This window comes from Aquila chrysaetos, chromosome 16, assembly GCF_900496995.4.
Source record: "Aquila chrysaetos chrysaetos chromosome 16, bAquChr1.4, whole genome shotgun sequence".
Classification (NCBI taxonomy): Eukaryota; Metazoa; Chordata; class Aves; order Accipitriformes; family Accipitridae; genus Aquila; species Aquila chrysaetos.
In genome coordinates, this window is record NC_044019.1 from 27,571,374 (window position 1) to 27,594,820 (window position 23,447).

Genomic DNA, 23,447 nt, shown 5'->3' on the forward strand with positions numbered 1-23,447 from the left:
CCTGGCGTTTGTTTGTGTGCGCCAAGACTGAAAATAGCTGACTTATCTTGGTACTTGGGTGACACTATGGCCAAAAACAGGGACTGAGTCAGCAATCAGCCATTCAAAAGAGATGAGCCATTACCATTTTACAAAAAAAGACACCAGTTATATTGGAATATATTGGATTTATATAGAAATTCAGACCTTTACTAGACCAAGAAAGATGAACGAACCATCAAAAGAAGAAAGTTTACAGGATTTTCCTACAGTGGTAACTACGGCTGGCAGTATTTCCTATCCCACATGACAAAAACAAGTGATGCAGAACATCAGATACAATTTGGTAAATGTTAACTCTGCAAACGTAAATGCCAACCAATCCCTTCTTTCTTACCTATCGCGCAACTGCACAGTAGACCTCGCATGCAAGAATCCTTGGACTTCAAGCAGATAATTCACTAACATCTCTTCAAAATCAACCTTGTATCTGCCCACCAGTAAAACTGATGGAATCCTCCCATCTCCATACACATTAGGTTTTTCTTTTCCCACAGGATTTTTAGGATTTTAGTCTAGCAAACAGGTAATCAAACAGCTACTTCTTTTTTGTGACTTTATGTCTACTCCTTTAGACTTGGCTTCTTTTGATTGTATCTCCATTTTATACAGATGTGAGTGGAAACGCAGAGAGAACAAACACCAACAAACAACAATACAGGGTGTAAAAACAACCTTCCAGCTTCCAGTGGCCAGTCTTCACAAATAAGCTATTTTTTTGAATCAGAGAAATAGTTGTGCAGTTTCAGAGAACATTGTAACAAAGCATGAATGTATTAATATGCAACGCATAACACTATTATGTGTCTACAGAAACTGAATGCAAATCCTGCTTCTTACAGCCTCTTAGTTGAAAATGTACCCTTTATTCATTTGTACCTTGAAGCCTGAACATGTAAAATACGTATGGTTGTGTCTTTATAAGCTTGAATTTCATGTGTTGAGCAGTAACATTTTGCCCCAAAGACAGGCAATAACTAAATCCACCACGCCAAGAAGTGCAAGTGAATTTAAAAAAACCAAACAAACAAAAAAAAAACCACCACGAGAAAAGTTACAACAATTGCACCTTTAAACAACAGTAAAGGAATATAATAAGTTGAAGACATTTCTTCATGTCATCTCAGTTCTGAATCTTTACTGAATCTTTAATCATCAGCTTACCTAATTACCACATACATAACTCTGCACCTTGTCATAGCCATTACAAACTGTATGGCCAAAGAACAACCTTCTTAATTCTTTTACTTTCATCCAAAAAAACCCAAGCAAACAAAAAAAAAAAAAAATCAAAAATCCAGTAGTTCTTCCTTTATTGCACTCTGTAAAACTTCTTGTTATAATCAAGAAGCCAATAAACAGTAATAGCTGAATATTCCTTTAAAATTTATAGTTTAACTTTTAAAATAAAATTTATATAGAAAAGATAGCATTTACAACCCATTCAGTAGTAATCAATCATTATGTACTCACAAACAATATTAAATAACTTGTATGCAGCAGTTTCTTTATAGGGCAGAGGGGAATATTTTCTCCTTAGCAAATATAATATTCCACTGTTCAAGAGCAATTCAAGTCAACTTTGGAGCAACTGTGATATACACAAATTTCTTTTAAGAAGCTCAAGATTCGTGTAGTGTAACAAGAATATATACAACTGTGTCCAGTGCATAGCTTAACAGCAGCATGTGAAAAGTCTATTATCTTGAATTGGCACACCATTACCTACAGGGAAATAATTTACCAAGAAAATGCAGTGTATTCAGAGAACACCAGTGAGGCACAGTAGAACAACAAGATGTAGTGTAACTAGGTATGTGAGGAATAAATAGCGGGATTTTGCTCTGGAGGTCAGCAGCTTAGAACAGTAAAGACTTCGCCCTCGAAGCCATCTTCGGAAGGAAAGGGCTCCTCCTTTCATCTGGTTAGGAAACAAAAAACATCAAATAAGTAATCATGAATACAAGTGAGAAGAAGCTGCACTGCAGCTTAGATTTCTGAGGCACTATAAACCTTTTGCCTCTGATGCAGCAATGGATGCCACAGCACAGGCTGTAAGCATAAATGATTTAAAGGCCAAAGAAAACATCATTAATAAAAGGGGAGAGGAATGGATACAAGGTATTTGTGTATTATGTAATTATGTATACATACTAGAAATGAAAATGCATAATTATATGCATATACATTTTATTTAATGGCCATGTGTAATATAAATATGATTACTCACATTTTAATTTGGACATATGTAATGTGTTCTATGGCATGGTTTAGGCAGCTGCTTGTATTTTACTCACCATCCACAACCCAAACAGAACAAAATTAAGGACATTTTTTCAGTACAATGTAGTTTCAGCAGTAGTTTGCTACTCTGAATGGATGACTCTATGGCCCACCCAGCCCCATGGTACCTAACACAATAATAGAGTACTTCACAGTCAGCTTCTCAGAGACAAGGTGGATAAGACAAGTAGCTCATGCCAGTGTTTACCTATAAAGAGGACAACCCAAAATCAGTGACTTCCAGTCACTCAGAAGGGAGATCTGCACTCCAAGAATGAATAGCACTTGAAAGAAAAGTATAGCAGAGAGAAGACAGAAAAAAAGAAAGGGGTAGTGTGGAGGAGATAATGAGCTGTGCCGTCTTCAATCTAGTCTCCAGCTAGCAGCATACAATATGCACACCACTTTTAAGTAGCTTATGATTCAGGGTTTTTAAAAGCTTTCATTTACTGACCTTTCGCACAATAACATGTTCACTAGGATTGATGATTAAGGCTTCCCTTTCCTCTTCAGTTTCCATCTGAACAGTGTATTCGCTAGGTACAGACCTGTAACTGCTTACTTCAAATCTGGAGAAAAATTAAAGGGAGATAATGGAGTACTGCATTACTGCTCTTTTGAAGTACCGAATTCATATAAGCATTATTTTGTATACTAACGTTACTGGGGAAAGGTCCCCACAAAAAGCAATAAGACTTAGTTTATGCTGCCAGGTCTTTTTCAGTCCCCATTTACAATCTACTCTCAAGGTGTTTCATTCATTCAGAATAACCCCCATCATTGCTAGCTGATTGAATAGTCATTTTCAGATGATGGTAGTGATGGACACTTCATGTAGGCAGATGGATAATGGCATTTTAAATTTAAACAGTGGCTGTGCTAGAGCTGTTACATGTGGGATTTTCTTCTAACTTGGAAAAAAAGAAAAATACCACTGACTACCGAGTTCAACACCCAAAGCAAGAAAATAAATAAAGGCGGGAGGGGGGCGGGGAACAAAGCTCATAAGATTTTCTTGATCCATAGAGTTAAACCTAGCTTTTTCATGCAGTTACACATGCATTTCCATTGCTTCAGGTACTATGGACTCACAAACAGGCTCTATTACTTGTTTGTTCTATTATTTGCTCAGAAATCTAACACCCATAGGAAAAGCTATCACTAATCTCACTAAAAATAAAAGGCAAGCAAAAAATCTGACACTCCTTTTTCTTGTTCCGTAGTCCACTTTGCATTTACTCCAGGCATAGCGTAAATGAAAACCTCACCATGCACTTGTCCAAGCAGAAGCAGAAGCAAAAGATGGCTTTGGCTCTGTGAACACGCAACTTATTTCATACCCACATAAGGGTTTAATGCAGCAATCTAACTGTCACATACTCCAAAAGTATAAGAATAGAAAAAGAAATACATTTTACAGACACTTTTCTTTCAAAAGAAAAAATCCCCCATGTTTTACATACAGGAGTATTTTACCTGTTAATTCGCTCCTCAGAGAGTCCAAGAGCCTCTTCTGCAGCTTCTCTCCTCCTCTTCTCTTCTGACAGTGTTTCTGTCAGCTGTGAGAGTGCCTGCTGCACTGAATCGTATTGTTGCTCAGTCTCTGCAAGCCTATGACAAAATGAAATCTGAAATCAGTATTTTATTTACTTAAAGAATTACTTCCTTTTTCTTTTTTATTATGGAATGTTCTTTTTTGTGATAAAGACTTAATTATAATGAGATGCTTTCGATTAGATATTGAAATAAAGTCACCAGTAAGTATAGATCTTTACAAAAACAAACCACAAATATCACCAGAAAATAACAATTCAAGAATATGACTATGATTCATTTAATCCACTGTAATTCCAATTCTTTCCCTTTTTCCCTAAAATGCCTCTAAGGATAGAAAAGCATTACTTTCACACTTACAACACAGCTGTCAGGAAAACAATATTGCTAATACATGCTCTTAGTCCTGACCTTTTTCTGAGTTCATTTAGCTCCATATTGTCTATTTCAACAATAATCGCAGATCTTTCCTGTGGCGCTCCAGGGGGAACTTCCGCTCTAGTTTCATCCTAGAAAATATTAAAGGGGAAGAAAAGCCAGTCACCATTTTTCTAGTTGCTAAAAATCTTTATTTCAATTAAAGAAGCCGTAAGAACAACAAAGCAGTGGAACAAACCATGCTTTGTGCCATTTAATCTTTTAATTTCCGGTGCTGCCATTTTCCAAACCTGTTTTCTAACAGAAAGCTGATGAAGAACACTGCCTGTGCGTGCTGCAGAACTTGAAGGATCCATGTACGCTGCATAACACAGCAATCTCTGAACGATGTCTGAAGTGAAAGAAATGCATCTACACATCCACATAGTAATATAGCACTGACTGTAGTTTCATAAGTAATGCAGCTATTCATTTATTCTTTAGTTTACGGTTCCCCTTATTTATTTCTGTTTATGGAAGAATGACAGGTTTTTTACATATGTATCCCTACAATATTTTAGGGTATTATATTAACTGATTGTTACTGAATAACCAAGGCAGTACAGGAAAACATTTTAAAAATGAAGAGATCACAAAGGAATAAGCTTACGGATGAGTATGAGGGGTTGGCAAAGGGTACTGAAATGCTGAACTGGTGATATAGATCTCGCTTCTGAAAAATATTACTCAAACATCTTGCAAAAAGATTCACGACTGATGTGAAATTATCACTAAACTTTGTTGATCCATTGATTAGCAATCATCCAATTATCTCTGCCAGCTGTAGACCAATTCAAAAAGGATGATACTTCAAAACAAAAAAGCATATATAAACAGCTTCCTTAAATGAAAAGTCAAATAAAAACAGCTTTACAACAATAGAGACAGTTATCTTCAGCACACTGTGGGCTAGCAAAAGTGCTGAATCATTTCAGCATGAAAACCAGGAAACCCTAAGCACAGAAGAGAAAAAAAACAAACCCAAAAAACAAACTAAAAACATTTCCATGTATTTGTTTACCTGAACAGTGCCTTGGAAAGATGTCACTTGCATTGCCTGACATTCCCTCTCCAGTCTTAAATAACGATTCTGCAAGTCAGTATAACGAAGCTGGTTATCCCTTAGAGTCTGCGAAAGAGTCTTCAACTGGGCAGACAAGACAGCATTCTCTTCTGCTGATTGCACAACCTGAAAGAAATTAACATTTAAATAAATAAAAATTAGGAATTATCTCCTCCACGAAATTACTACAGATTTGAGACCTGCTGTTGAAAACAACCAAGTACTAGTTTCAAAATTGCAACTTTTTGGCAAGGTCACAGTTTGGTAAGATTTAACTAGTTGTTTTATGAGCAGTGGAAATAATGAAACCTGAGGATTGATTTCCCCCGTCATCGATATGCCCAAACCAGAAACTCAGGGTTTTAAACCCCAATGCCTTCCTCCCTGCGTTTCCTATGATATCACCACCTGGCAAAAGACAGTAAATGTAGTTGCTACTTCAGGACAATGCATATAGCCAAATAAGCCTGACAGTACAAACATGTTCACCAGGCAGTCCAGGAATACTCAGCAGTCAAGTTTTCATCTTTTCAAAAAACAGACCGTAATTGGGGTCTCCACCCATTACCCAAACACTCATCTTCACTTGTAGGAACTTGAGATTTCTACACCTGTTTCAAAGTTTGGTTAAAACTGTTTAAGGTTTATAAAATATGTGGGTGAAGGAGTGAAAACAGACACAATGACAGATGAAAGGTAACATAAACCTAATTTGCTTTGAACACCAGGCCACACTAAGAGAGGTTAAGGGAATTTCCAGGAACATTTACAAACTTTTGTGAACAAAACTGAACACAAACACACAGGTGCATGCAGACACACACACACACTTACCGTCTTGACAGCCACAAAAGGGTTCATCAAGAAATTGTAAAGCCAACATTTTCGAGGTATTTAAAATTTGGTATGAGATAGCTAAAATCTTGTTTCAGCTAAGACAGACATCTGTTTCTGTCCATAATGAAAAATATTTTACTTTGAGTAGAAGTTCAGCAGTGCCCCATCAATCTCTTCAGAACGTAGATTCAAATAAACCCCTCTCAGTCAAATAACAAGTCAGGAAAGCCTGACAGCAAGATAATACTGGCATTTAATTTGTAATTTCTAGTCTGAGTCAACAGGGCTGTTTTGAAGAATCTAAGTTTTAAAGCACTCTAACTTTCAATTATACAAGACACAGCCAATTTAGCAATATTTCTATGTTGATACCAACTCAGATTCACATGAGCTATTTAGGATTACAGCTGTTGTTCTGAGTTACCTTTGAATTAATCTGCTGAAAATGCAGATCCTTCTGGTGCATCTCCTGAAGACAGCGCTGCAGTTCATGTTGAAGCTGATTCTTCTCAGCTAAGACATGTTTGATTTCCTCCGGCGTGTCTGCACTTCCAGCAAGGGAGGCAGTTTCTAAAACCTTAAAAAGTATTAGCATATTCAGGGTAAGTGGTATAGGATTTCTCTAAATAATACACAACTCCAACACTAAATATACGTATGGACTACGTAGTAACTTCCTTTTCACAAGATCATTTCCTTCTCACAAGTTAATATCACATTTGCAAGAGACTATATATATATATATAAAAAAAAAATCTTCTACTTACTGTTTTCAACCTAAATACTTAAATTAAAAAAACAATAAAATATTACCATGAAAAGGCAATTCAACTTAATTTTTAATCACTGATTCACAGCTTTGGCCTCCTTCATCTCTGGCAGATCAACATTTTGATGTTAATCTCCAATAATGGAGGGAAGTGTGCCATCTCTAATGCTTTATGGAATCTATTTTCCTATACAATCATGAAATAAAGACTTCTACCACATAAAATATTCCATAACCCAACAGACATTACTGTTCAATAGCTTTTATTTGTGATTTTAAATCCCAGAAAATGAACAGCATACGAGACACAAACTTGACCAACTAAAAACGTTGTTTTTAATGAATTAAAAGGAATACTTCCTTTGGCACAGAAAAGGCAAATAAGAATACTGTTCTAAAATAACACTTTCCTTGAACCTTTAATGACAGTCTACAAAAGCAGACAGCAATTGCCAGACTAGGTCTCAGCTGTTGCCTTTCTAAATCTAGTGTTTTGTTCCTGGCAGAAGCCAACTCCAGCTGCTTCAGGGGAAGGGCAAGAACACATCTCTCCCTTCTCCCCCCAATTAGGTCCTATTCTAATCTACAGTAATTAGAGATTGATTTATGCTCTGAAGAATGAACTTCATTAGACCTTTAAAATTTGTCAGTAACAAGTATACAAATTCTGAAAACTGTTGTCAATGTAAACTACCAAGTTCTCTTTTGATCCTCTGAAAAACTGTGTCCCTGATAATGGGTTGCAGCTATAATATCCAAGAAAATGTTCACATTACCTGAAAGAGCACATCCTTTTACTGGTTTTGTATTTGTAACCAAACGTTCCCTATTCTGGGTCTATAAGAAGTGAGAGTGTAGATTCTCATTTCACTTACATCCCACAGTACTATTCAGTTGGGGTTTTTTTACTCTCATTTATTTCTTTCTCAATGTAAACAATCCCAATCTTTACTGAATTTTCTTCTTAGAAGTTTTTCTATATCATGCTTCCCACCTCCCTCCTTTGAAACCTCTTTTTGTATCACAATGCAATAGTTCAGTGAAGCTGAGGTGAAGTGTATTACAAATTATTTACACGGAAGAATTATGTTTTCTGTGCCACTTTTCCTACCATTTCTTCAACATCCAAATAACTTACTTAGACTGGTTTTCTAAAGATATATGCAAGTCATCTTGTCTATCTGCTCCTCCAATAATATTTGCATCAGCTAGCCAACTCTAAACCTGGATTTTAAAAGAAGGTTCATGTCTCAAAAAATTATGATGCTTCTATACTTAGTGTAATAATCACTGAACTGGGGAAGACAGATCCAACTTGGTATTACCTATTGAAAGAAAAAGAAATAGGTAGAACACAGCTGTAGTACAGGCTGTCTGGCAAGTGATTAAGTCAATCGGCATGCAAGGACTCTGTGACAATAAATACATTGTTGGCATCCCACAAGTAATAGTACAGCATCCTATTCTCTTTTGAACAAGCGTGCTATAGGAACAAGTAACGACACTGGTGTTATAACAGTGTCAACAGTAAAAGACTCGTGATGGATACAAAATTGTCACAGGAAGCCAGAATCATATTCCCACGTACAGACATAATGTTTTTATCTCCGCTACTACAAGAGAAGAATTCCTCCTTGAGTTGCCTGAAAGTTCCCTATCCTCTTCTTAATTTGAAAGAATTAACTGAGAAACCTGTAAATTGCACTAGTTCTTTTTTCCCTTTCCAATATGTGTCTCTATTTATCAGCACCCATTCTGCTGTTGAACGTTTGAACCTTTTTTTTTTTTTTTTTAACTTCTTTGTATTATATTCTGGATTTAACTAACCTAAACCAGTAATTTATAAGATTACTTAAGTAATCTACTAACATTAGCAACTCAGCAACAAGCAAATAACTTACAATGTAACCACAGCAAATTGTTACTCCTTTTTGACTAAGAATCAGTAGCCTTTATTGGTTCATAACCTTCACCTTTTTTGCTTCACAGCCATTTCATTTTTTATGAAGGTACTTTCTATGTTTTTAACCATTAAAATACACCACATCAGCGAGTTTCCTCTGTTATTTTATCAACATATCATAAACTCATGATTTTTCTTTGTTTAAAAGAAGTTGATCAACATAGCAGACTCCATTAAAAAGTGGTTTTAACCATTGCAACTCATTTGCTTGGAATAGTTGTAACTTGCTGATTTGACCCCAGGCAACCTGACATACAGGTAATGCACTCAGCCTTCCGTGATTCACTACCATGTGCTGTATAGTTCTCTTTTCGGAAGCAGGCTGCAAATTTAATACAATAAACCAATGGAAGTAGATTTGTGCCTCCTGCTACATTTCATTTCTTTACCTTGACTGGGTAATTGCTGCCAGCGGAGACTGATTTCTTAACAATCATGTCTTGTTGCAGCTTCTGTAGTTCTGCAATTTGTCGGTCTTTCTCAGCAACTGTGATTTGACATTGATTTCGCAGTGCCTGGGACTCTGAGAGGAGGAGGTTTTTTTCCATTCTGAACATAAAACATTATCAGACTAGACGTTAAATGATGACATACTACATACAAGTCAATGAAAAGGATAAAACTGTACTTACTGCTATTTCTGAAATAAATAATGGTAAGTTTTGAACAGTTATATGCAAATATGGAGCACTATATGAACATTCTCAATACATACTTCAGTTTAAAGACATCTGCTAAAAAAAAAAAATCAGAAAATAAAGCTTGGAAAGTGATAACATCACATTTGCTTCGTTGGCTTGGAGATGAGAGAAGTTCACTGGCTGTAAAGATACTAACATCTGTTAACGCAATAAATACTTCAGCTACCTAAAGAATAAGGTTGCGCAGCAAAGCAACTCTAGGTCGCAGTTGTGTAGAGCACTGCTCATGATAGCCAGTCTACCCTACTGCAAGTACACAAGTTTGAAAAGGACTACCCTAGACATAGTAGACTGAAATAAACAAATATGCCACGTCTCCAGAAACTGCTGTCACACACAGGCAATAGCACAAAGGGCATAAAAGTAATTTAAATCCTTTTGAGTTCAATTTCTGTTTTTAAAGTTTTGGGAAAAAAATGGAAAAAGACTATTCACGCTGTTCACTGGTTAAGTCTACAAGTTAGAATGAGGTTTGAATATTTCATGCTAACTTTCTCACATTTGCAAAGATAAATGTGGGGCTGGCTTTTTGATCTACACCCCGTCCCCCAAAAGCTTCTAGTATAAAACAGGTATTATCTTACACAGACTGTAAGTAGAGATCTAGAAATTGCACTACAGACAATAAAATGCAGTAAGACAGTAGGATACTGCCTACTGGCCTCAAATTCAAAGAAAATTATCTTCACTGAACTGATCATAGCACGCTTTCACACTTCAATCATCTGCACAAGTTGAAAAGCTTGAATGAGAACATCAGTCTAAGATGACCAAATCTTGATCTGCCTCCACTGAGTGCCACTTAAAAATGCCTACTGCCTTCTTTGAAGCAGACCTTAGGAGGCTTTCACAGAACTAGGCCCAAGATGTCACATTATTCATTCGTCACAGACAATGCAAGATGTGAACAGTGCTGAAGTGGACTCTTCAATCTACAAAAATCATACTCAAATGTGAAATTAATTTAATTTTCAATATGTAGTTGGGCCAAATATGAAACACCTCAGGCATCTTTTAAAAAATGAGACCGGAGGGGGAAATCAGCCATATCAATCATTACTCTAAGAAGAGAGCATGACACCAAGCACTGAAATAAGATTCTTAAACTGTAGTTCCATATATCCAAGTCACCAACAGAACACAAAACATTCAACTAACACTGTTTGAAACTTCACATAAATCAAGAGACCATTACATAAAGGCACCAGGATAACCGCAAACAAAGGCAACGCTGCAGAAGTTGATTTCGCACATTACAGAAATATTCTTACCCTACTTCCTGCTAAACTATCCATAATTTTGGTTTTTTGTCAGGTTGTGAAGCACTGAAGAATTCTAAACAAGAGCCACATGTACTATTTCATTTTAACGTTTATACCTTAATCCAGCAAGCTCATTCTGGTATGATGCAATCTCTCTCTCAGTTTCTGCTTGGAAGGCTTTTGTCTGATGCAATGCCTTCTCCAAATCATCAACTTTGGTCTTCAGTTTTGATATTTCAACAGCTGCAAGGCTGGCTCCTTCTTTAGCCTACGTTTAATAAACGTGATTAGTGAACTGGAATGAAAACTACATGGTTGAAGTTTTATTAGTGCTAGACTTCCAACTACAGAATAATGTTTTTTCCCCATTTGCTCCTGCTTAACGGCATAATTACCTGAACTCCCAAAATTGTAAGTACACCTCCTCTAGTCACACAATGTTTTCTTAGCACTCACATAATTTACAATGTTAAACTTCAGAATCCATAATGTCTCTAAGCATTCTCTGCATAAAGAAAAGAATTACCAAGTGATGTAGCTAATTAAAACATACCAATCTTTCCCTAGCATTCTGAGGCATATCCAAATTACTTTTAAAAGAATTTATCTCATTGATGCTGTTGCAACCAATTGGAAATGAAGCTGTGCCCTGTTTTATTTCAGAAGTTACCTTCTGATTGCTGAGTTCCTGCAGCAATTTGTCTCGGTCATCCTGAAGACTGGCCATAGCCTTGGAAAACGCTTCAATCTGGTGAACGTAATTCCCACACTCAGATGAGAGCCTGCTAACCTCCATCTCTCGACTGACTAACGTCCTACAGAGATTTTCAATTCCATCAGCAATCTTATCAAGTGTAACCTTATCTGCAGCATCAAGAATAGCCTGATTCAGAAGAGAATGTTCTTTGAGCATACTGATAAGATGTAATTTAAAGCCATCCAATTCAGCTTCAAGTTCATCTCCTTTCTTTTTTTCAGTCTTGAGTTCAGATGTGTATTTGCTCTGAAGTACCTTTAAGTCCTCTATTATCCTATCTCTATCATTTTGTAGAGCAGTCATTGCTTTCCCAAAGGCCTCGTTTTGGGACCTCAGCTCACTATTTTGAGACTGAACTTCTAATATCATCTTCTCTGCAAAAGCATCAGGTTCATCTCCGTGTTCAAGTGTCAAAAGAGTCTTACTGTATTCCTCATCAGCATCCTTATTATTTCTGCCTCCTAATTTCTGGAGTTCTTGAATCTTCTTCTGAAGATTTTCTCCATACTGTCCATTTGATACACATTCTTTTTTCTGAACACTATCAGTAGTTAGCAGTTTCTCTCCAGATTCAGAAACAAGTTTCTCTTTGTTTAATGATGCAATTAAAGATTCTAAATCATTTACTTTAGACACTAATTTTTTATTTTCATGTTCCAAAGATACAGCTGTATCCTTCTGCAGTTCATTGGAAAGTTGCATTTCTTTTATTTGTTTTTGAAGACCATATTTTTCTTGTTCAAGGCTTTTAATACAATCCAATTTCTGCTTAAGTAAGTCTTTCAGCTGATGGTCTTTCAGAGACAAAACTTGGTTAAGATCTTCCCTATACTTTATCAGCTGCGCACTTAGCATTGCATTTTCAGAATGAAGATCATCTATCTGATTGAGAAGTATCCTTAATTCTTGTTTCAAAGCATTATTCTCACTTGCATTGCCAACTATAAGACTGTCCCGCTGATTTAAGACATCTTGGTGAAGATGTTCAAGCTCTTTGTATTTAGAAAAAAGATCATCCCGATCATTCTGAAGAGATGACATTGATTTTTTAAAGGCATCTATTTCACTGGCAATTGTAGCCTTATCTTGACCTGCTTTGTCTGCTTTCATCTGGAGATTTCTCAATTCATTTTCCATCCTTTCACAGGCCTCCTCAGATTGTTGTCTCTCCACCTGCAAAGACCTTAACTGAAGTTCATACTCCTTGATTTGTTTTCTATGTTGAGTCTGTACCTGAATCAGATAGTCAGAAATTTCATCACCTTTTGACGAAATGAGTAAGGAAATTTCTTTGTCTTTGTTATTTAGCATGATCTTCATTTGCTCAGAAATGGTAATCTGCTTTTGCAATTCAGCATTAATTTTTTCCTTCTCAGCTAGAAGCTGTTGCAATTCTTGTTCCTGTCTTGTAAAATTACTTTCCAGAGCTTTTATCTCTCTTCCTGCACTTTTACTATTCTCTATGAGATGATTAAGAGAATTATTTTCTTTAAGGAGTGCTTGCAAAGCTTCTTCTTTGGACTGAAGAACACTCTCCAATTCTTGCTGCCTGTTAAAAAAAGCCATATTTTCCTCCTTTATTCTGCAGAGCTCTTCATAGCGTTGTATATCAACAGACTTTTGCCTCAAATACAGTTCGTCCTTTGTTTCGTCTACCACAGAATATTTGATATTCATTTCTTGAATCTGAGTAATTTTGTCTTTCAATTCATCTTGTAAAGACACTATTCTTCTATTACTGTCTTCTATCTGTTTCTCCTTATTTTGGATGGCCTCTTTGAACTGCATTTCCCAGGTTTTCATTTCAGTGATTACCCTGTCCCGGTCATCCTGAAGAGAGGACATACACTTTGTAAAAGCAGCTAATCGTGCCAAAGCTGCATTCAAATCTGTTTGAAGTTTCTTGTTTTGAGAGTCCTTAATGCTAACTTCCTCTTGCAAACCATGAATCTCACTAATTGCCCTCTCTTTTTCTCTCTCAAGGGCACCGTGTCTTTCCTGGAGCTTAAAAAATTCTCTTTTGTGAACCAATTTTAATTGTTGAAGATTAAATTCCAATTCTCTCTCATATTCTCTCTTCTGAATTTGTAGTTCGTCTTCCTTCTTCTTAAGTTCTTTTCTCCAATTTAGATTCTCATCTGTAAGCCTGTCCACTTCATTCTTTGACTGATCCAACAGGTTCATCTGTGAAGAAAGCTTTCCCTTGAGATGATATATTTCTTCATCTGACTTTGCAAGCTTTTCTAAAGTATTACTTAAGTCCTTTTCGCATTTTTCACTTTTTGTCTGTGACAGTTTCACAGATCTTTCCAAATCTAGGATCAGCTCCTGGAACTTTATAGAATCCTTTTGCAAATGGTTGATCTCCTGCTGTTTCTCCTTTAAGAGTTCTTGCAATTCTTTCGTTTTGTTTTTACTTCCATTATTATCCCTCTGAGCACTTTTCACCTTCTCCTCAAACATTTTCACAAGATGTAACTGCTGTTCTTCTTTTTCTCTAATCACGTTACATTTTTCTGCCTTTAATTCTTCCAGTTGCTGCAACAGCAAGTTATTCTGTACCTGTGCTGCTTTCATTCTATCAGTAAGATGGTCAACTTTTTTAACATGATTAAGCAATTCTGTCTCAAGAAATTCTCTCTCATTCTTTACTTTGTAAGAACTTTCTTGTGCATTTTCTAATTCTTCCTGTAACAGACATTTATCATCCTCTAAAATCTTAACTTTTTCATTTAGACTAACAATTTCTTGTGTAAGACTTTTACATTCCATGCCCAGCTTTGTTAGACAATGATTTTTATGGTCCAAAGATTTTTCAGTTTCTTTCGCTTTTTCGGAAATTAATTTTCTTTCTTGTTCTAGGACAAGAACATCTTGTTCTTTTTCAGAGAGTTTATCCTTTAACACATTAATGTCCTTTAACAATGATTCATTCTCATGTAATGCATCATTGATTTTAGATTGCATATCATTTTGGTACACTTCCATTTGAACTTGGAGCTCTCCCAAAGCTGCTTTCGTTACAGTGATGTTGTTATGAAGGGTATCATTTTCATTCTGAATTTTCTCTAAAGCCTGCTTTAAATTTTCAGAAGTTTGTTTCAGCTGCTCATTCTCCTCCATTAGCTGATGATTCTGTTCAGTCAGTTCATGAAGACGATCCTGGTGTTCTTGCATCATTGCCTCTTGCTCACGTATCTGCCTTTCTGCTTTACTTTGTAATTCGTCAACTTCCATTTTCTTGGATTCACTGAGTTGTTTCAGTTGATTCTTAACAGCCTCATTTTCATCAATGAGTTTTTGTAAATGCTTCTTAAGAGCCTCCTTCTCAGATTCTCCTTCCCTGAGTCTTTGAATAGCCTCTTGCTTCTCTTTTCTATTGAGATCAATAACTTGCCTCATATCTGCTATTTTACTACTGATATTCTCATACGCCTGAAGAAGTGATTCATACTCCTGCTTTAATTCACTATGTTTAGCCTTCCATCCTGTTAATTCAACTGTCTGAGAATCTTTTAAGGTATTTAGTTGGAAAGAAAAGGCCTCTTTTTCCTGAACTATAGTCTCCATGGTGGATTTAAGACTTTCACATGCCGCCGTAAGGTTTTCATTTTCAGTCAACAGTCTAGCATTTTCGGAAACAAGGCTCTCCTCTTCAGACAACGGAGAAACAGTACTTGAACTTTGTTTTTCTCTACCAAGCTCTAACAAGCGTTCGAGCATCCCTGTCTTGTTCACCAGCTCTTCTCTTTCCAACATCAGCTTATCAATCTGGTCTTTTAGACATTTATTTTCTCTCAGGGCTTCTTTACGTGATATTAAAGCCGCCTGTAATTTTCTTTGAAGGCGCTCTCTGGACTTCCCTTCTGCTATAGTTCTTTGCTCTTGTAGTTTAGAATCATTTACATTTGCAGTTTTCGCCAGTGGCTCTTCAATCATTTGCATTTGTTTTGGGATTTGACATTCTGTTGCTTCTCTCAGTTTAGTTTTCCCAGAGTAATCAGCCTCTGATAGTTGCAAACAGGTGCCTTTATCTTGCAACTTTTCTTGAAGGAAATTACTTTCCAAACAAAACTCTCCCAATTCTTTTTCAGTATCATTTTCTTCCTTAAGCTCTTTGCATGACCCCACAGGTCTACTCATCTCAGCCTTCTCACGTAGCATACATAGCTCTGTCAGCAGTTTTTTGTTTTCTTCACTGAAATGTTTTACCTCCTTTTTCATATTAATTAGTTCCAAATTGGACTTTTCTAAACAACTGACAAGTTTCTCTTTTTCACTCTTCATTTCTTCAAATACTGTTTTGTAATGGTGGGCTTCATCTTTGCCCTCCTTTATGGCTTTGTTTAGTAATTCCTTTTCCAGATCAAGTTTATCTTTGAAATCCGTAAGCGAACAACGCAATGCTTCTATTTGCTCATTCTTTTCTGAAACCTCCTTCTTAGCTTCAATTCTCAATCTCTGCAGTTTCTCCTGGTTCATCTTGTAATCCTCTTCACTTTTTTTAATAAGTGCTTCTTTCTCATTATTCACATGTTCAAGTGCTGTCTTAACCTCTATAGCTTCAGCCTCATATGCTTTCAGCTTTTTCTGTAGCTGCTTTATGTCCTCCAACAAGCTGCCCTTACATTGCTCTTGGTACTGCTCCTGCTGTCTCAAAGAGTTTAAGTTGACTGTTTCTTCTCTTTCATCACCAAATTTAACTGATATTCTTCTCAACTCTTGCTTTAACATTTCTCTTTCCTCCTGAAGTTTTGCATAATTACTTCTTAGTTCTTTTAACTCAGTGTCTTTACTTGCCACTGCAGTGATAATGTTTTCTGACTCTTTTAAGGATGCAACCTGAACCTTGCTTCTTGGTTTGTCTGATTCCACATTCCTTAGGTCAGGGGCTTCTTCTCCCGGCACTGCCTTAGGTGAAGCCAGCGCTTTCCCTAGAGAGCACTCTTCTAACTGATTAAAGTCAACTTCTTTACATTTTGTTTGAAGAACCTCCCAGAGCGCTTTATGTTCTTGTTTGAGATTCTCAAGGTGGGTTTTTTGTTCATCAAAATCTGCTGCAAGTTTAGTGTGCTCTTCCCTTTCTTTCTGAAATTTTTTTATATCTTCTTTCATCACCAAAAGCTCCCTCTCCAAGGCTTCTTTTTCTTTTTTAAATTGATTGATGACATTAATGTCATCATTGGGGTCCAGACACTTCTTCCTGTCCCCAGCACTTAAATAAGGCTCTTCTGAGCTAGAATTTTTCAACAATTCTTCCTTCTTCTTAACTTCAGACTTCAACTTTTCAAGAGCTAAGAGCAGCTGAGAACGTTCCTCTTCATATGCGCTTGCATTTTCATTGAGCATAGATTGCATATGAGCAAGCATGCAGTCCTTTTCCTCTAAAGATTTTCGGTTCTGCTCACATATATTTTGTTTTTCAGAAATGACATCATTTCGTTCTGCAATATTGTCCTGAAGTTCCTCTAAGTAAGAGGCTTTTGCAGACAAAATTTCAGTCAAATCATTTATTTTGGCATCTTTTTCTAGAAGTTGTTGCTTCAAAGTTCCAATATGAGACTGAAAGTCTTTATTTTGTACTTCAATTAGTTTCAGCTTGTCTGTTAACTCATTAACTTTATTCAACAACTCTTCTGCTTTTTTTTGCTCTTTTTCTATTTCTTCCTGTCCACTCTTTTCTAGTTTTCCAACTTTTTGCATTAGATCTCTTCTTATTATCAATGCTGCTTGAAGTTTCTTTTTCAGATTGTCTTTTTCTTTGCCCATTTTCTCAAGATTAAACTGCATCTCCTCTTTTTCATTCATTAAATCTTTAAACACTGCTTCTCTACTCCTTAACGTAACCTGACTGTGTTCCAGTTCTTTCTTACAATCCTCAAGTTCCTGCAATACTTGGTTTAGTTCTCCTACAGAACTCTTATGAACAGCTTCAAGGTCTTGCAGTTTGGTATTTAATGTGTTTCTCTCTTCAGAAAAATTCAGCATTTCATTAGACAATGATTCCATGACCTGGGTAACAGAACAGTCCTTTTCTTTCAGTTGCTGGCTTAGGCCAGAAATTAAATCCTTCTGCTGATTTGATTGGGAAGTTAAGTTTCCAATGAGTTGATCTTTTTTTCCCATTTCTTCAAGGAGACTTGCTACTTTTTCACCTTCAATGTGCAGTTTTTCTTGACCGTTTCTTACCATTTCTTCCGATTTATTTAACTTGTCTTGAAGAAATTCAACCTGCTTATTTATTTCTGCAAAAGACTCTTCCCTTTCTTGCAAGAGAGACTGTTGTTTACATAATGTTGCCTTGACTGTGACCATTTCTTGTGTCAGACATTCAATTTCAGATTTGTATTTGCCCTTCATCTTTTCAATATCATTATGCAGCAGCTCCTTCTGCTTCTCAAGTGACTGCATACTTTTTAATTCATCTTTCATGATCTCTATTTCTTTCTGTTTTTCTAAAAGCACCAGTTGCAATTGTTCTCCTTCTGCTTCTTTGCTCAAAATAGTGGCTACCAGAGTGGAGAATTTTTCCAACTGAATTTTACTACCAGTTAGCTGCAGTTCAGAATCTGAAGTCTCTGCCACCTTTTCTTTACATAAAAGCCTACTACTAAGTAATAGAGATAAGCTCTGAGTCAATTCCTCTTTCATAAGATCCAGCTCCTGCTGCAAAGACTGGATTTTACTATCCTTTGATTTCATTTCACTTTCCAAACTGCTCAATTGCTCAATAAGATTATTATTTTGTAAAGTTGCCCTATCAAGTTCTGTCACCCATTTGTTTTCTGACTCAAGTAGACTTTGTTCTAGAGTTTCAAATTTAAGTTCTAATTTAGAAAGTTCTTCACCCTTCACACTAACCTGCATCTGTAACTTGTCTTTTTCAGTCTTCATCTGCAGCTTGACAGCATCTATCTGCATTCTTGAATAATTCTCACTGGTTTCTAGTTTTTCATTGATTTCTCGGAGCTCTTCCAATTTCTTTTGCAACTGATTTTGAGATGCAGTAAGTTGTGTGTTTTCAGTCATCAGTTTATCAGCCTCTTCTTGTAACAGATTTTTTTCTTTCTCTAAAGACTCTACCTGACACTGCAGACTACTTATTAAAAGTGCATTGTCATGGCAGTCTTGAGAAGATTTGGAATTTACATTGGTCAACTCTAACTTCAAACATGCTATGTTATCTGCCTGTTCAGTGCACTTCGCACGCAGAGACTCCACAGCCAATTCTTTTTGCTGTAGTTCTTCTTCCCATGTACTTATTTGGTCCAGTGCTTTTTGGTGTTCATTTTTGAGAGAGTCAAGTTCAACAGTCAAAGAATCAATTGTCTTCTGATTAATATCAAGCTTCTCATTCTTTTCTTGAAATTCATTAGTAAGGGTTTTCACAGCTGTACCACTTTTCTCTAATTTTTCTCTGAGAACCTCAATCTCACTAGAAAGAACATTAACCTTGCTATCTGCCAACTGTATACTGGTATCTTTCTCCTTTAAAGAATTAAGCAGTCCAGCAATAACCTCCTCTTTTTTTCCAAGAGCTGCATTCAACTCAGTTCTTATTTCATACTGTGCTTCAATTTTCTCCTGAAGAGATAAAAAGGCATTTTCTTTCTCATGGACTAGTTCTTTAGATTTTTGTAGTTCTTGTGTTAGTTCATGTACATGACTTTGGAGCTGAGAAATTAAATTTGTCTTCTCTTCATCTTTCCTTGTTTTCTCCTTCAGAGTTTTGAGGAGACTTTTATTTTCCATAAGAGATGACTCCTTTTCTGATAAAGACTGGTCCATCTCAATTATTACATTCTTCTGATGTTGTAATTCTTTTTGTAAATTCACTTTCACTTCCTCCAGCTCTACCACCTGTTTCTTTAAGACCCCACATTCACTCTCTTTCTCTTGAAGTTGTGTCTTTAAATTCTCACTGAATAATGAAATATTGTTGATGGTTAAGTCTTTTTCTGAAACAAGTACTTTTAATTGTTCTGCTTCAGAGACTAAAACTTCTAACTGTTTCTCCTGTAAAACAGAAGATTCCTGTACCTCAGAAAGCTGTGCTTTTAAACTGATGTATTCATCTAACTTTTGTTTTAAAGATTCATCCTTCTGTATCATTGAATCATTCAACTGGGATGATTTTTCTGTCATGTTTCTAAGCTGATATTGAAGGTCAGAAATAACCTCCATATTCTCAGACAGTTGAACCCTAAGTACATCAGACTCTTCAGATTTATCTTTTAGTAACTTTAATTCTTGGGCTTGCCTCTTAAATTCATTTTCTTTTTCCTGCATTGTGTGTCTAAGCTGGCTGGTTTCAAAACCTAGGGCTTGTATTTGGTTTTGCAGATCTGAAATGATTTGCATATATTGTCCTTCTCCTGCCGTTTTACTATCTTTCATTTGCTGAATCAAAGCCTCCTTTTCAGAAAGGAGAGTTTCTTTTTCTTCAAAGACAGTTTTTAAGTTTTCTTTTTCAATCAACAGGCCATCAATTTGGTCCTTCAGAGCTAAAATATTATGACTTTGTTGGGACAAGTGTGAAGTTAAAGCAGCTACTTCATCTGACTTTTTCGTTACCATAACATTAACTGTTTCAATGTCTACTTTCAATTTTTCATTTTCTAGAGCTGCTGTATGTGCTTGTTGCCTTGCTGAAGTAATTTCAGACTGCTGCTGTACCAACTGTGACTGAAGAAACTCACATTCACGTGACTTCTCACTCAGTAAGCTTGAAAAGTCCTCCTTTTCATGCCTAAGCATATCCAACTCTTTGCTTAATAGCTGTAGCTGATTACTTAATACTGTGCTTTCTTCCATTTTTTCAGAAATTTGCCTATGAAACTTCTCAAGTTCTGAACCCTGACTTTTTACAGTCAGGTCTCTTTCCTCTACCAACTGAGATAACTCTGTTTTTTCATCTTTAAGGTTTTTAATTTGATCCTGCAACTCTACAACACAAAGCTTACTCTCTTCCATTTCCTTACGTAACGAATAATTTTGAAGGATTTTCTCTTCAAGAGACCTGTTCACAGTTTCAAAATCCACAGTTATGCTTTGAATTTGTTCCTGCAGTAATAAATTCTTTTCCTTATTATGGCTGAGCTCTTGGATTAGGCTACTGCATTCAGATAACTTATTATTTAACATTTCTTCTTTCTTTATTTCTTTGTCTCTAGTATCCTTCAGCTGAATGAGAAGTGATTGCATTTGTTCATGCAACTGTTGTGTCTGTTCCTTGCTTTCAAACAACTGATCAGCTAGCACATTACATTCCTTTGTTTTCTCCTGCAGCTGTTCTGCAACTGAATTTTCTTTTTGCTTGGCAAGTATTGAAAGTTGTTCAACCTCTTTTGCCAGAGTGTTTTTATCACAATTTAGTACTGAAAGAGTTCTTTCGTACTCAGCAGTGCTAGCAGATAACTTATTCTCTATTTCTGCCACAGCCTGGATTTTCTTTAACAATTCACACTCTCTTACATCCAGGAGTTTGGACAAATTCTCATTTTCACTGATTAGCTGTTCCTTCTCTTTTTCCACCATATCTATACTTTTTTTCAGATATTCATTTGCTTTTATTTGCTCTGCCAATTTCACTTCTTTGCCTTCAAGATCTGTATGCAATTGCTTATTAGCTGAAGCTTTCTCCTGTGTCTCTATTTCCATTTTCTTAATTTGTTTATGTATTTCATTTAATTGGTTATTAAGTTCTTTGCAACATGTCTCTTTGGCTTTCAGATCTCCAGTTAATTTAAGTTTAGTCTCTTCATTTTGCTGCTCCAAAACCCCAAGCTTCTGCTCTAATGAAATAATGAACTCTTGCTTCTCTTGTAATTCTTTTTTAATTGTTTCCTGATGTTCAGTATGTTCTATAAGCTTCCTAGATAACTCAGCCAACTCTTCATCTTTTTTAGCATTTTCCAAAACCAGTTTGTTGTATGAATCTTTAATTGATTTTAACTCATTTTCAAGTGTCTGTGCTTTACTCTCTTTCTCTTTAAGCAAATTGTTCCATTTTTCCTTTAGAGTATTGTTTTCCTCAAGCTGAGATTTCAAATATTCAGTTTCTTTTCTTTGTTTATCCTCGGTTTCTTGTAGCTTTTCAGATGATTTACTTATTTGTTCTTTCAGCAAAGTAATTTGTGACTCGCACTCCGCAAGTTTGTTATGGTATGCAACATTGTTGGCCTTGATTTCAGAATGGAGATGCTTAATTGTAATGCTGTTCTCACTGCTTTGTCTTATTAATTCCTCGTTTTCTTTGGTTTTAGCTTCATTCTCAAGTCTAACTCTTTCTAGCTCTAGTCTCATTGTATTACTCTGCTCAGAAAGGACAGATATCTTCACACTTGCATCTCTTACATCAGCTGTTTGTACTTCTTTCAGTAAATGAGTTTCCCTTTCAGCCTTTGATAAAGCCTCTTCCATCCCTCGTATTTCTTCCTCTTTGCATTGCACTTGACGCTTCAGGATGATAACCTGTTCAGAATATTCTGTCATATTCAAAGACAAGACAGACAACTCCCTGTCTTTTTCTGCCAGTGCTTCTTTAAGATTATCAATTTCTCTTTCACGTTTCTGGAGATCTTGAATAAGTTGAGATCTTTCCTCTAAATGGCTGGTATTCAATTTGTCAAGCTCTTCATTTGTCTGGTCCAGATCCAGCTGCATCGACTCTACCACGCCATCTTGTTTCAAAGTCTAAACATCAAGAAAATAATGTTACAAGAACACTTCAAACATACTTTAGAGGGAGAATGGAAGTTACACTCCATAGGTAGAACAAGTATCTACGGTAATCAATCTGTACCCAACTGTATAGTCACAAGATAACCATGTTACTCTTTAGATTGTTTTAGCATACAGAAAGATTAGTGTACGAAATTTTAAGCAGCTAATGCTGTTATTTTGCTGACATTTACATGGGCCGTGTCAAAAGAACATAAAATTTCTTCTCTTACTTTATTTTAATGAGTTACCTTTTCCTTCAGTGTAGCAACTTTTTCTGTTAGATCACTGATGACTGTTTTCTGCTCAGTGTTCTCCACTTCATATGCACTGCATTTCTTTACAACTTCATTCAGCTTAGTATTAAAAATAAAAGTCAGTGTGATAGAAATATATAGAATTATATTAAAACTGTGATGTTAGAGTTGTAATATTGAGTTTACACAACAGTGGAGTTTATACTTTGAAAACAATACATGAGGATAACTTATCACCCCAATAAAACATAAATACTTTCATGCAAAGTTCTGTGTTGGGTCTAAGAAATCCTTACACACAACTTAAAGCAAAGCAATTACATGAAGTGAACAAAACTGTAAAGAAACAGAACAAAAACCTTCAGATAGGGAAAACAGCAATATTGCTGCTGGGACACAAATAGAAAGTTATGGCTAATGCTCGCCAGTTCTATTAAATTACATACTATTTAACAATAACTTTAACTTACTTTTTGCTCAGTATGCACGAACTTATCACCAAGCTCTTTGTTCAGAAGATCCTTTTCTTGAAGCAGTTTCCTCAAAGTTTCAATTTGTTCCAGTTTTTCTGTCATACTCAACAGTTTTAGTTCTTTTTCTCCAAGTGAATTTTCAAGGAAGCTATTTCTGTCACTTAATCTAAGAAAAAAATACATATTTAGACATTCTGAAAACAAAGCCTGCTTTAAGCTTTCTAGACTTACTAGCCCCAAACTATTTTCCTAAAAGAATAATTATTTTTACACTTTCCATTTAAGCTACAAGTACAAAAATAACATTACTGCAAACAGAAGCAGGAATCAAGTAACTCTGTTTCAAGTGT

At 36.0% G+C, this 23,447-nt stretch overlaps 1 protein-coding gene across 13 annotated transcripts in view; it reads right to left on the minus strand.

Moving 5' to 3' along the window:
- Nucleotides 1-885: 885 nt before the first annotated feature.
- Nucleotides 886-23,447, minus strand: part of LOC115352223 (golgin subfamily B member 1-like) — a 45,465-nt gene continuing 22,903 nt past the window's right edge. For 10 of the 13 annotated variants that reach the window (XM_030040046.2, XM_030040045.2, XM_041128976.1 and 7 more), the window contains 11 exons: nt 23,095-23,263; nt 22,619-22,723; nt 11,442-22,340; nt 11,005-11,156; nt 9,315-9,474; nt 6,618-6,770; nt 5,315-5,482; nt 4,288-4,385; nt 3,799-3,933; nt 2,777-2,891; nt 886-1,960 (listed from right to left, as the gene is read on the minus strand). In XM_030040046.2, the coding sequence (XP_029895906.1) occupies nt 1,802-1,960; nt 2,777-2,891; nt 3,799-3,933; nt 4,288-4,385; nt 5,315-5,482; nt 6,618-6,770; nt 9,315-9,474; nt 11,005-11,156; nt 11,442-22,340; nt 22,619-22,723; nt 23,095-23,263 (12,313 nt within the window). In that variant the 3' untranslated portion in view covers nt 886-1,801. The remainder of the gene's footprint in view (nt 1,961-2,776; nt 2,892-3,798; nt 3,934-4,287; nt 4,386-5,314; nt 5,483-6,617; nt 6,771-9,314; nt 9,475-11,004; nt 11,157-11,441; nt 22,341-22,618; nt 22,724-23,094; nt 23,264-23,447) is intronic. The other 3 variants (XM_030040049.1, XM_030040048.2, XM_030040047.2) reach the window with 1 other exon arrangement.